The 13,054-nt window shown below is 35.8% G+C and overlaps 1 protein-coding gene across 1 annotated transcript in view; it reads left to right on the top strand.

Annotated features, from left to right (window-relative positions):
- Positions 1-13,054, top strand: part of LOC107555460 (multiple C2 and transmembrane domain-containing protein 1-like) — a 146,659-nt gene that overhangs the window by 83,716 nt on the left and 49,889 nt on the right. The window contains exon 2 of the mRNA XM_016238275.1: positions 10,871-10,988. Within this exon, the coding sequence (XP_016093761.1) occupies positions 10,871-10,988 (118 nt within the window). The remainder of the gene's footprint in view (positions 1-10,870; positions 10,989-13,054) is intronic.

Genomic DNA, 13,054 nt, shown 5'->3' with positions numbered 1-13,054 from the left:
TCCTTCAGGGAACGAGGGTTACACAAGTAACCTAGACGTTACATCCTCCTGCATGATTTTTTTTTATTTATTTTTTTATTTTTTTGGAAATGGTATTTTGACTCCAACTCTCAATTCTGATCAAATATTCTGAATTCAAAATCAAAGTAAAATAGCCAACAATTGAAGTTTCAATGCCCCAAGTTGCTACATTGCTTGCAAACAGTAAACATGACTAAGACTTCACTATATGGCTAAAAGTTCAGAATGATTTATCTGTAGCACCAGATCTTATTTTTAAACTTCGTTACATTTTATTAATTTTTTTATTTTTATTGCAATGGTAATTCATTTAGAGTGGCTGTAATTTAACACCCCACTGCAGGTAAGCGATTGGACAGCTTCTCATTCATGAACTTAACTGCAGGCACAAAAAGTCAATGGGCTGTGGAGGAGTCTAGTCTAGCCCATGGGATGATTTGACATGGCTATATTTACAATATTTTTATTGAATACTCTTTTAATTGTTATTTTGCATCTCTCATCTTAAAGTGGCAAAAACAGGTCAGTAACCTTTTTAATGCCTAACTTTGTAATAAACATATGTCTTTTGTTTAGCTTGTCAATATTGTTATTTTTTCTAATTATACGTATGTAGGCCTAGTTGAATGAATTTAGAAAATTTGTTGAGTTCCTTTTTGCTTTACCCCTAATAAAGCAAAGCAGCATAAATTTGATTTACACTTTATTAACTCCAGAATAAATAGTTTTGGCGAGTAATTGGAGAACATTGATTAAAAGTGGATCAAATAATGAGATAATAGCAGGTCACAATACATCTCGTTGGCTCAGCTTCTGATGTTAAGTCTATGCCTTTGTATGCTATTGTAGATTTTGTTTATGAACTGGTTTTCAAAGCAAAAATTGTATGGTATTTATACATTTTGATGGTATATAGTGGTATGTAAATATTTATGGTTGAAAATATTGTTTTCATTAATTGTATGCATTCTTCTGTATTTACTAATTTGTTTGAGCTCCAGTTTGTCCTAAGAAAGTATTCTTGTACATTATAGTTTTAGCATTAAATAACACATTTCACTCTTTGAGCTAAACATGTAGCACTGGCTGTGTTGCAGTCTGTTATTGGTCTACTTACTACCGATAAAAGGATGTGATTTCAGAGCCTGTGGCCAGATGAAAAGACGTGCTGCTAAATGGATGGATCAATTAGTAGATGATCTCAAACAAAGTGTGAATGCATTTGTGTGTGTGTGTGTGAATGTAGTTATCCTGCAAAAGACATCTTTCGCTGTGCTGAAAAAGTATGAAACAAATACAGTGACTTTCAATGTGATGGAGAGCGAAGCTTCAAAATGAAACCATAAACATTAATAATGTAGTTCATAAACCTAGGGTGCATTGGAAAAAAAAGCTGTCTTGTTTCAGTGTTGTTTGGATTGATCTACAGTGGCTTTCTCAGCGAGCCTTTGCTTCTCTGATGCATTTTTTTTACAATAGAAACCTTTCAATTGCTCAACCTCTAATTGCCCAATAAATTTACAATACTTTATGAGCGTGTGTTACACTCTCTCATGTGGAAACATCACTCAGTCTAGCAAATATGACCAACAAATGCTCAAACAACATTGAAATGCCCCTCTTTTGCCATATTCAAAAGTTTTCATTCTATTATTTTACCCAAGGCTAAACTTTTAGGGTTAAAAGTAAAATTCGGCCATAATTTATTTTATTATTATTTTTATATTATTGTGTACTGGTTATCTATATTTTACATTTACATTTATTCATTTGGCAGACGCTTTTATCCAAAGCGACTTACAGTTGAGGAATACAACAAACAATGTATCATAAGATGGCAATAAACACGAGAAGTGCCTGTTACACAATGTTTCAGTCATTGTTCAAAATAGTAAAAAGCTAGAACAGGAGGATAATAAGAAAAGAGAAAAAGTGAAGGCACACTTTTTTTGTGTATTATTATTGGAGGCAGTAAGATGCTCACGGAAGAGATGAGTTTTCAGTTGTTTCTTGAAGATTGTGAGGGATTTGGCTGTTCGGATGGAGTTAGGTAGGTCATTCCACCAACAGGGTACGGTGAAAGAAGACGTCCTTGAGAGTAATCTAACATAATTATACTTTTGCGATAGCTATAAATCTATAAAAAAATGTGGTTTAACCCACTTTTTTTGTGTAGTAATTTCCAACCCGTTATAATACGTTTTCAAAGGCTTTGAATCCCGAGGTGTGAATGACTGCTCTGGCATGTGACTTTTTTATTTTAAATCTTAAATCATTGTCAGTGGGCATATCAGAAAACCATACTTGCGTATTCATTAAGATTCTGATTCTTGTGTTGCGGGGGTCACTGACAGATAGGCTGAAATGATCAGTGACAGATAGGTCTCACCAGCTCTTAGAATCCATTAACCGAGGTGACACCGCATTGCTTTGAGACTTTATCTGTCTCTGCAAAGTGAAAAGAAGATTGCAAGGCATTCAAGGGAACACCTGGAGTCATTTTGGTACTTGGAACAATTACTTGGTCCCAGAACTTTCCCTGAAAATAAGGCAGGCTTTGAATGGAATCAGTGGTTTAGACTGTTGCTTTTTCCAGTTAACCTCTATCTTCCTGCTGAAAATGGTTTAATTTGTGGTTTCAAATAGATGTACATTCACATGCACTTTAAAAAAACAGTCGAAAAGGCTCCTTGTTGGAAACAGATTGGTTTAAATCCTGTTTATGGAGTTCATGTAATAACTCCGCATTGAAAATCCTTCACTTTCTAGGACTACTTTTTCTGTTTTCCATATGAATGTTTAATAATACCAGTCTTTTGACAGAAGAACTGCATGCATTATGTATACTAACGTTTGGTGATGCAATCCTGCTGAGGGAATCCTCTACAGTGAAAGCACTAGAGTAAAACACTAGATTATCACTCTTGACTGAACACTGAATGCTGATTTTCAGTTATTGTTCACCTCTATGATTTGCACAGTACATCAGCCAAAATTATACATGTACTAATTACATTTTAGTGATAATGAAATGCCTACACAAAATGGTCTGGAAAAAACGTGACTGGTTGCCACTCGTAATGAACAGTGAATATAATAGAACAGAATGACCTTTTGTCATTTAGGTTGTACTATTCATTTAATACTAATGGCCGGTAGGTGTAAACCGCATTTGATTTTAGGTCTTTGTAAAGATACAAAAAGCCTAGGAAACAGCTCAGGCTAGGAAAGTGATGAATGGACTATTGATGGCCCTGTGACCTTCACTGTTTGTATGGAAAATAGCTACATTTATAAAGGATCATGGGACAGTTATACTAGGAATCCAGGCATAACTTGAAACCCATGCTTAATAGTGGGGCAAGTTTCCTCTAAGCACAGTGTTTGGTGAGGAAAGGTCAATGAAATTAGTCAGGAAAGGTTCTCATATAAAGTACTGCATCTTCTTTTGTTTCTGGTGTTATTGTGGATTTCGATGTAGTAGGCCTGTTTCTTCTGTTGCAGTGTTTTTGGACACATACCATAATATTATATTATTGTTTGAAGTACTGTACCATGGAGCACTGTGTGAATAACATCAAATTTAAGATTTATGTATTTGATTTGCATAGAAAATTCCATTAAATTGGATTACACAGTTTTAACATAACTAGTTTTCAGTAATACGTAAAACAGGAACAGTTAAGATTTCTGCAATCAAAAAAAATCATGGCATAGTTTACTATTAACTATTTGCATCATCTAAAATAGTGAATCATATAATCAGCATAAATCTGTTCATTGTGAAAACAATTATTCAGTTAAAAATGTATGAACATGGTTAAAATATGGCTAGCTAGAACAGAACTGTATTAAATTTGTTAAAACATATGAGATTGAAACAAATTGGATTTTATTGATAAATGTATAAAACGAGTCATTGTGTATTTAACACACATTCAGTTTATTAGTGCTGTCTCAAACCTCTTACCTAGCTGTTTCTCACCTGTTTTACTTATGTATGAGTGACAAATATGCATCACATTAAGTTTTTTTAGTTTGTTTATGTCAGGGGTGTCTGAACCTGTTCCTGGAGGGCCACTATCCTGCAGAGTTTAGCTCCAACCCTAATTAAAGACACTTGAACCAACTAATAAAGGTTTTCAAACTCACTAGAAACTTCTAGGCAAGTGTGTTGGAGCTGAATGCTGAAGGGCACTGGACCTCCAGGAGCAGGATTGGACAACCCTGGTTAATGTTAATACAGTGTAATCCAAATGGATGGACATTGTATATGCATTTCTATGGCATCCATTTTAAATTTAGGCCTTAATACTTTTTGAGTGATTATGGGAATGATTCAGTACTGTGGCATATATCAAAGTACCATTGTATTGGCATTTTATTTCTTTCTATCTTAAAACAGATCTATGAGTGTTTGCATTGTCTTTGTTTTAGTGTATGGCAACTTTACATTACTGTAATGGCCCATGACACATTTGTTGTTATCCAAAGCTCTTAGTCAGATGGCAGCCTGTCACGCTATTAGAGATGTTGATTAGGCCTATATTTCAGCCACATTATCAATCCTGGTAGTCAAACAGAATTATGGAGACAGTCCAGTAATGTCCAGAGTTTGATATGTTTCACTTTTATTGGATCTTCTTGGAGTATGTTGTTGGAGCTATGTTGTTGCTTTTATTTTCTTTTTATAACTTTTATGACATAATTGATTTTTTGTGTGAATAGTGTCTTAAGTAAAGGAACAGTTAACCCAAAAATTCTTGGCTTTATTCAGTCACCTTCATGTGATTTTTGTTTTACTGTACAACAGTAAAGGACGTAGGATGTTCATGCTGCTCTTTTCCATACAATAAAAATGATGACCAGGGCCTGTTAAGTAAAATATCAAAAATGCCACATAAATGTGCCATGAAAGTAGCCCATATGACAAACACTTTATTAAAAGTCTTGTGAAGTCATTGGATAGACTTGTGTGTTTTGTATATAATAAAATTAGCAATGTCATAATCTGTTACAGGACACACAAGAACCAGTACTGCTTTACTGATGTCTAACCTGGCGTGACACATCTTGATGCGCCATATTTGAATATGCAAATGTTAATCAGATTTGAGAGCTTTAGTGAATGAAAAGAGAAGATCGTCAGTGAAAAACCTCTTATTTTGAGGTCTGTTCACACAAAGTTATCATATGGCTTCAGAAAATTTGGAATATAGCACATCCAATTTGGAGTTTGACAGCTGTGGTCATCATTCATTTTCATGTGTGCTTTTCCTTTGGTGTTCCATAGAGGAAATAACATCATACAGGTTTGAGACAAAATGACCGTCAATAAATGACGACAGAATTTTCATTTCGGGTGAAGTAGGCCTATCCCATGTGTGTATTTCAGGTCTCTGTACACCTCCATTACCATAACCTACATCTGAACCTCTCCTCGCTAACCTTTAAAAAAAGACACCAATGCAAATGCAATTTATCTCTTGCCACCTGCAGTGCGTGGAAATAAACAAATCTGTCATCCGTAGTCAAATAAGAGCACAACAATTATTTTATGCTGCTGCACTTATACACAATCCACCGTATGTGTCCAGATAGCGCTGTGATGAACTGGCGTACAATATAAAATACCTCTGTGAAGAAGCACCCATCTATTCACATATTTCACATCAGTCATCAGTGTTATTAAACTTTTAACAGATAGTCAGCTCAGGTATTCAGGGGTGATTACTCCACACGAAGCCAGAGCTTTCCCGATCCAATCTTTTTTTCCCCTTGTCTCAAGATATATCTGAGAGTCCACATGAAACCACAAAACCGATGTAGTATATATGTCAGACCAGTATGTGGCGCTGTAATTCTGCCACAGAGATACACTAAAAATGGAGAAGAAGACTTGGACTATACGCATAAACCTTGCGCGCGGTATACAAACGAACATGGAACAGTACATTTATTAATCTGTGTTAATGTCAGTTAATGAAAAGACAATCGTTCAGTGTTTGTTCATGTTTTTGTAGCTGTTATGTGACGTAGCGGTGTCTGACTAGGGGCGAGACTTGGGCTGATGACGTCATCGTTTCAGAAAATATAGGGATTCGCTGTCCACACGAAAACGCAAGGGCGGCGTTTTCAGATTTATCCTCTCTGGGACCCGGTCACTCTCCAAAACGCCGGATTCGTGTGGACGAAATGCCTATACTCTCCCAAAACGCAGGATCCGTGTGGACGAAACGCCTATACAATACAAAATGTATGCGTATACAGCATATACTGTAAAAAACATGGACGTAGTGTCCGTGACGTCACCCGTTGAATTCTGAAGAGCTTTTTTGAAGCCCAAAGTGGGCGGAGCCGGTCGTCGCCATCTTGGCAGCGCGTCACTCTCGGATAATTGAAAATGGGCAAAGAGGTAGGCATAGACTGTAAAAAACATGGACGTAGTGTCCGTGACGTCACCCGTTGAATTCTGAAGAGCTTTTTTGAAGCCCAAAGTGGGCGGAGTCGGTCGTCGCCATCTTGGCAGCGCGTCACCGCGCGTCACTCCCCGATAATCGAAAATGGGCAAAGAGGTGGGACGTGGGTGGCGCTGAGGTGCTCAAAGTGTTCACTGCACAGACAAGAATCCTTTTTAGGAGTCCAATTCTGTCGTTTAACGTTGAGCATCCACTGGTCTAGTCTGAGAGGGTCTGGATCACCTAGAGGAAAACTTTACACAGACAAATAGATAGTTACCTTTTTCACAGACTACTTTGCACAGTCCTCATTCTGTTCGGGACATTTTAAAACACTTAATTTGGCTTAATGCATTAAGACAGTGTTTTTCAAAGACCAAACTCAGAAAACACGTTATTAACAAATCATACTTATGTACAAACAAGCAGATGAGTCCAGGATAAGAACGCAACGCGCGTTTAGCGGATCCCAGACTTGGACGGCCTGTTAGTACAATTAACCGCACAACAAGACATTTTATTTGATCATTTTAAGAAATAATCACGAAAATAACCCATAGACTGAATAAAACAAAAGCAGAAACATGGCAGAGACGCCAAGTTCAGCGGCTGATAGAGACAGCAACGTCAATCCACCTGTCACTCAAATGGCCATGCCCTTAATTATGCAGAATTTTAAGGCTTAATATAATTTAAACGGATGAGTTATAAAAACATTCACCCCCCTCACAGTTGTCATGAAGGGCAACATTAGCTATATAGACCAAAATAATTTTTTGAACCAGGCTGTAAACATGTTTTTTCTGCTGTAAAGTTGGGCATTTTAACATGGGGAGTCTATGGGATTGACTCCCTTTTGCAGCTAGCCTCTAGCGGCCAGTTGATGAATTACAGTTTAAGTCACTTCCTTGTTGGCTTCACAAGAGAGAGCGGGAGGTTGCCGCTCGGTATACAGCTAAACGCATCTCCGTGTGGACGGGGCCTAATCTAAATTTGCATGTGTTTGGTTAGCTACTCTTATATGGATATTTGTTTTATTGTTGTATTATTCTTGAGGCCTTTTATTTTTATTCAAACAGGAGAGTAAAGAAATGACATTGGAAAGCAGATTAGACAAATAAATAGTCATTAGTGTTGAGACAAAACATGAAAAAAAATGTATTTGTTTATTTGCCCAACAAATAAACAGTATTTTATGACGACAACAACACCAATAATAATAATATTTATAATATAATACAATTTTTGTTTCCTGGTATGCAGAATAAATGCTTCTCATTTTTCTTATAATAATGTCTAAATTATAATATATAAAAATGTATTATTATGTCAAAATAATTGTCATATCCATTTAAAAAAAACTATTAAATGATAAATTGTTTCATTTATTTATTTGACCTGCAAATAGTTATTTTGGGGGAAAACATGACATCGTCATCGTCTCTTAAGTTATTCTCTTAATAAGTTAGGCCTGAAGAATACTGTCAAAATAATTGCCATAGCCATTAAAACAGATACGTTTTTAATACCATACAGCACTCCAAAAGAAATACTGATATCAGAATTGGAATCTATTAATTATAAATGTATTTTGATTACCACAGACAGTTATACATTCAGCTCTGAGTGTGTGCTTGTCAAAAACAGTGTCCTTTGTACTTTCCTTCTGACACTTCTGACCTCTCTCTTACCCGAGCCATCCGTCCAGTGAAATATTGTCCATATACCTGTGGAATGGAATATCCTATATCCTGGTATGTATAAGCTCTTTATGTAAGGCTGAAACTTCATCACAGTCATCACTTATTCATGAGAGACGCTTATTATGCAAAGCTCTGATCAGTTCCGCTAAATGCTTTCTGACCTTGGAGAGACATAAGCAAAAGGTAGGAGAAGGAGCTTTTGTTTACCTTAGTAAATATTTAGTACATTTTTATTTTGTAGCTGTTCTTGACAATTATTGACTAGTATTAATGACAATTATTGTGAGAAATGTGTTTTGTGTACATAAACAATAGATGCAAGAGGAATCAATTTACTGCCTCTCAGACTGCAACAATAGTCTAGCAATATAATTATCAGTAAATTATGATAAAGTATGGTGTTATAAACGCTGTGGAGTTTGTTCTGGCCTGTTCAGACAGCATTACCAACACACACCTACGTATAGATTTCATTGACAGTTTCAGTTGATTTTGGATTATTGTCATATCGAGTTACTCTAAAATCAGAAAAAGAAGCTTATTAGCTCATGCAAATGGACACAGCTGTGTCACCTGATGTTTGCATTTAGGAAAGAGTGTTATGTTCATATATTTCAAGTCAGAATCTACTGCGGGGAGATAAGTAGGTGTATAAAAGTAGCAGCACTTTTGAACGTTATGGCAGAAGGTTGTTTGAGGCAGCTCATTCAGAGAGATGCAGTCCAGAGGTGTGACTTAGAAGGACATCTGTATCATCCAAAGGTTAGACTGGAATCATGAGTGTCTCTATTAAATTATGTTCTCAGCAGAAACACACAGGTGTGTCAGCTAATAATGAAGACTGGCCTTAGGAATTAATGGGCCAAATGTTATGATAAATAATAAGCTGAAATGTAGTAAAAAAAAATTAAACCTAGAGGAATACAGTTCTGCTTTTGTACTGTAAATTACATAAAGACATGTTATGATGTAAAATGAATAAAGCATATTTTCTGGATTATTTGGAGACATAATAAAGAGGGATTTCACATAATACTGTATTTAATATTTGTTTGTGTGATTTTTTAAAAATAAAAAAGAGATTACACAATAGAAACACGTAGATTTAATTCTCAGAAGGAGATCAGTCTGTTTTGAAAAATTCATTTTTTTGCACTATACTGTGAATCATAATATTGTAAGTCCACATTTTCATGTGCAAATTCAGTCATGTCCATATGCAGTGGATAATAAATTAATCAATTAATGTATCCAACTATGTTCTGCTTTATAACATTACATAAATCATTTTAAAGTAGTGTTGAGCTCTGTCATTGTTTAATGATTAATAATAGATAATGACTTCCTTGATGACTTGAAACTTCCTTATGTGAATCTTTTAATGACGCCCCCGTTTGTCTCATATCCCTAATGCTCCTGAAGCCAACTATGGCTAGACGCTAGAAATCTGTCATAATGAGCAAATTGAAACTGAAATGAAATTTTCAAACGCAACAGTAACAGGGACCTGAGGGCACAATTACTTTCCAAACTTCTTTGTCATTCTTTAAGACTGAATAATAAACAGTGTTTGTTGAGTGACAGTGTCAAGGTGCTGTTTTATTCAAGAGTAACTCCTTATGAAGCGAAAAGAAAAGAAAAATGGAAATAAATTCCTGTTGGCATCGAGTAGATGAATGTTTTTGTTTCTGCACTGATTCGAGTGCAATATGTAGTAGGACTGGGTGAATTAGACATACTTTGTGTCTCTCCTTTTCATTTTGCTTTGTCTCCTCTTCCTCATTTACCCTTATGTTATGATAAGTTTGTCAACAGTTTAGAGTAGTTAACCCTTTTGCTGCTTATTGGCTAATTTACCACGTTACCAGGATTCTATCCCGCAGTACACTACAATGCTTATTTCTTATTACAAGAAACTGGTGACAGCGCTTTAATGGACGTTTTCAGAGTTCTTTATTCTTTTAATATAAAGGTGCAGATTTCATATGCCTGTGATAGTGCAGGGTATGTAGTGAAGGCAGACTGAGGCAGACTGTCTCAGTGGTAAATACTGGAAACCGAGGAGCTTTAGATAATAAGTTCTTGCTGAGTAAAAAACTAGCTCCATGTTTAATAAGGAAAAAAAACTGTGCAAATCAAACAGCTGCTAATGGTTAGCCCTACAGTCTTCAGGACATTAGCATTCTATCTTCTGTTGCTGTGTAATCTGGTTTTAATGTTGCTCTTTGATACTTTGTCAAGGTCTGATGACCTGCTCAGAGGCAGGATAACTGTTAAATAGTCTCCTTACAACAACATTAGCAGAGAATTAACATTTCCAGACCTTCACAGAACTATAGCCTGAAGTTTCTCAGAAGGGAAGGCAAGCAAAGACGGTGGCTCTTTTGAACATCTCAAGGTTGTGAAGTCTGGATTTGAGATTGTAGAGGCAGAGTGATTATGTTACTGTGAAGGCAGAGTGAAATGCAAATGTCCTTTTTTCTCTCTGCTGCCATATCAGCTATTACTATTCTATTGAGCTGCGCTATATTGGTGGGAGGAGCTGATGTACCAACACTTCATGTTTTAAGTCTTCATAACATTAAGCAATAAACTGGATATAGATTCCCTGAAGTATGTGCTTGAAATCTTAGTGCAGTGTGTATGTAGGCCTGTCTGACCACCTCACTGTTTCCTCTCCTCCTGTAGGGTATCAATATTGTGGAGCCAAGTAATGAAGAACTTCCTCTCCCGTCAAAGCCAGGAATGTATCAGCTGGACATTGTGTTGAAGAAGGGCAATAATCTGGCCATCAGGGACAGGGGAGGTATGTGCCCTCTTCGCCACATATAACTGTTTTTTTTCCCCCCTGTGTAATTTGCATTTTCCAGATTGCTGAGGTTCTGGTGAGCTCCTTTTGTATTGCAGCATTTTGCCACCCAAAATTCACTCTCAAAAATGTGCCCTGTAGGTAATATTTAAATGAACTTGTTTTATTCAAAGTAGTTACTAAATCTTTACTAAATTTGTAGGTTCACCAAAAGTCAAAAAAAAAAAGAAAAGAAAGAAATACGATTTTTTTATATAAAATAATGTATTTTTAAATATTGAATGAATATCACCACAAATATGACAAATTAAAAAATCTGTGTTTGGTATTTCATTTGTTTTAATTTTCCCCCATATTTTTTATATTAAAATTATTTTTTAATAAGAATTTGACAATTTAATTTGCTCTGGATTTTTCCTGTGAAAGGAATCATTTTAACAATTTATGCTAAATAGATAGATAGATAGAATTATAATACCATTTTAATTCTTTATAAGTACCACATAGAGACATTTGTAAAATATATTTTATGTAATGATCTAAACTTTTGGATCTAAATTCGCCTAATGACTCTTACTTTAGGAAACTGAATGGACAAAAAAAAAAAAGCATATTAAAACCAATGTGATATTCATCATGTTACTTAAAGGGATAGTTCATCCCAAAATGAAAATGGTCATTATTTACTTGTCCTCATGTCATTTAAAACCTGTATGACTTACTTTCTTCTATGGAATATAAAATATGTTTTGAAGAATTTTGGGACAGGGTTGAAACAACATGAAGGTGAGTATATGATGACAGAATTCTTCTTTTTTTGTATAAACTACCATTTTAATTTCACACCTCAAGCAAAATCATAGTCAATATTCATTTTTTAAATCATAGTTTGAATCTCTAGCGCCCTCTTTTTGTTCTGCTAACATGAAATGTTTTCTAAATCTGACAGATAAAGTTTGCAGAGTGAACAAACAGAAATATTCAAGGCTAAATAGATCTTCTGCTCTGGTCACTTTGACTCATGTGTATCTCAGCAGACAACAGCAGAGCCTTGAGCTCACCAGAGGATGACTCTACATTCCTGCCCAGTACTCCAGACCTGCTCTGGTGTCATGTGAGAGGACGGGCATTAGTGCTTTTGAATGGCAGAGGGACAGACTGGAGCAGTAATGGTCTCATTAGGGGCTGATGGATGGTCTCTCTCTCTTTTTGACTCACCCAAATAGAGACACATGCTAAAATAATGAGCAAAGACCAGCAGCTCACCTGCCCTCGAGACTTGAGGTTCTGCTCTGTGTGAGTCTACAGTTAGTCATACGCTCCCTTGAGAGAAATCCTGAGTAATCTCACGCTTTCCTCCAACAATAATGTAATACACAGCTGAGATTAAAATGATTCCTCCATGTATTGTTTGAAATTTGAATAACTAAATTTATACTTGGCATACATTTAGCAAGTTTTGCTTTCAAACGCAAACATTTCTCTGTTTTATCTGGCTTCTGCATTGACTTGAATAAATTAGCATTCCAATGTTTATCATCATCTCTATGATTAACGCAATTAATCTAGACACGGACGTGAAACTAGCATGTTTATTGAGCACCGAACCGGCACTCTCTACAAGTCGGTGAGCACTGCTGCTTCCCGTTTCCACTAATTAAACAGGATGTGCTTTATTAAAGGATTTCCACATGCGCTGTGGTTTTTGCAGGTTTCTGCTCAAGCACGGGCCACAGAAATGCATGCTGGACTAGATTTAGGTCTCCCCTGTTTATAACAATAATCATCATAATACATTTTATTCTTTTCTTATACCCAACGTCCTGCATGGTTAATTTACACAGATAATATAGCTATTGTTACAATGTGACCCTGACAGATCATAGTAATGCTAATGCTGTTAAAGTTATTGTTGATTATATATAAGCCACAGCTCACCAGTTGTTCAAAAAGACTTTCACATATCTAACAAATGAGTTAGATAACAAATGTGATCTTATTGTAAAGTGTTACTAAGGAAATATTTAAAGGGGTCATATGATGCGATTTCAATTTTTCCTTTC

The sequence above is a fragment of the Sinocyclocheilus grahami genome, unplaced genomic scaffold (assembly GCF_001515645.1).
Source record: "Sinocyclocheilus grahami isolate Dianchi unplaced genomic scaffold, SAMN03320097.WGS_v1.1 scaffold535.1, whole genome shotgun sequence".
In the NCBI taxonomy this organism is placed as follows: Eukaryota; Metazoa; Chordata; class Actinopteri; order Cypriniformes; family Cyprinidae; genus Sinocyclocheilus; species Sinocyclocheilus grahami.
Note: the sequence above shows the minus strand (reverse complement) of the source record. Positions and strands in the feature narration are given on the sequence as shown.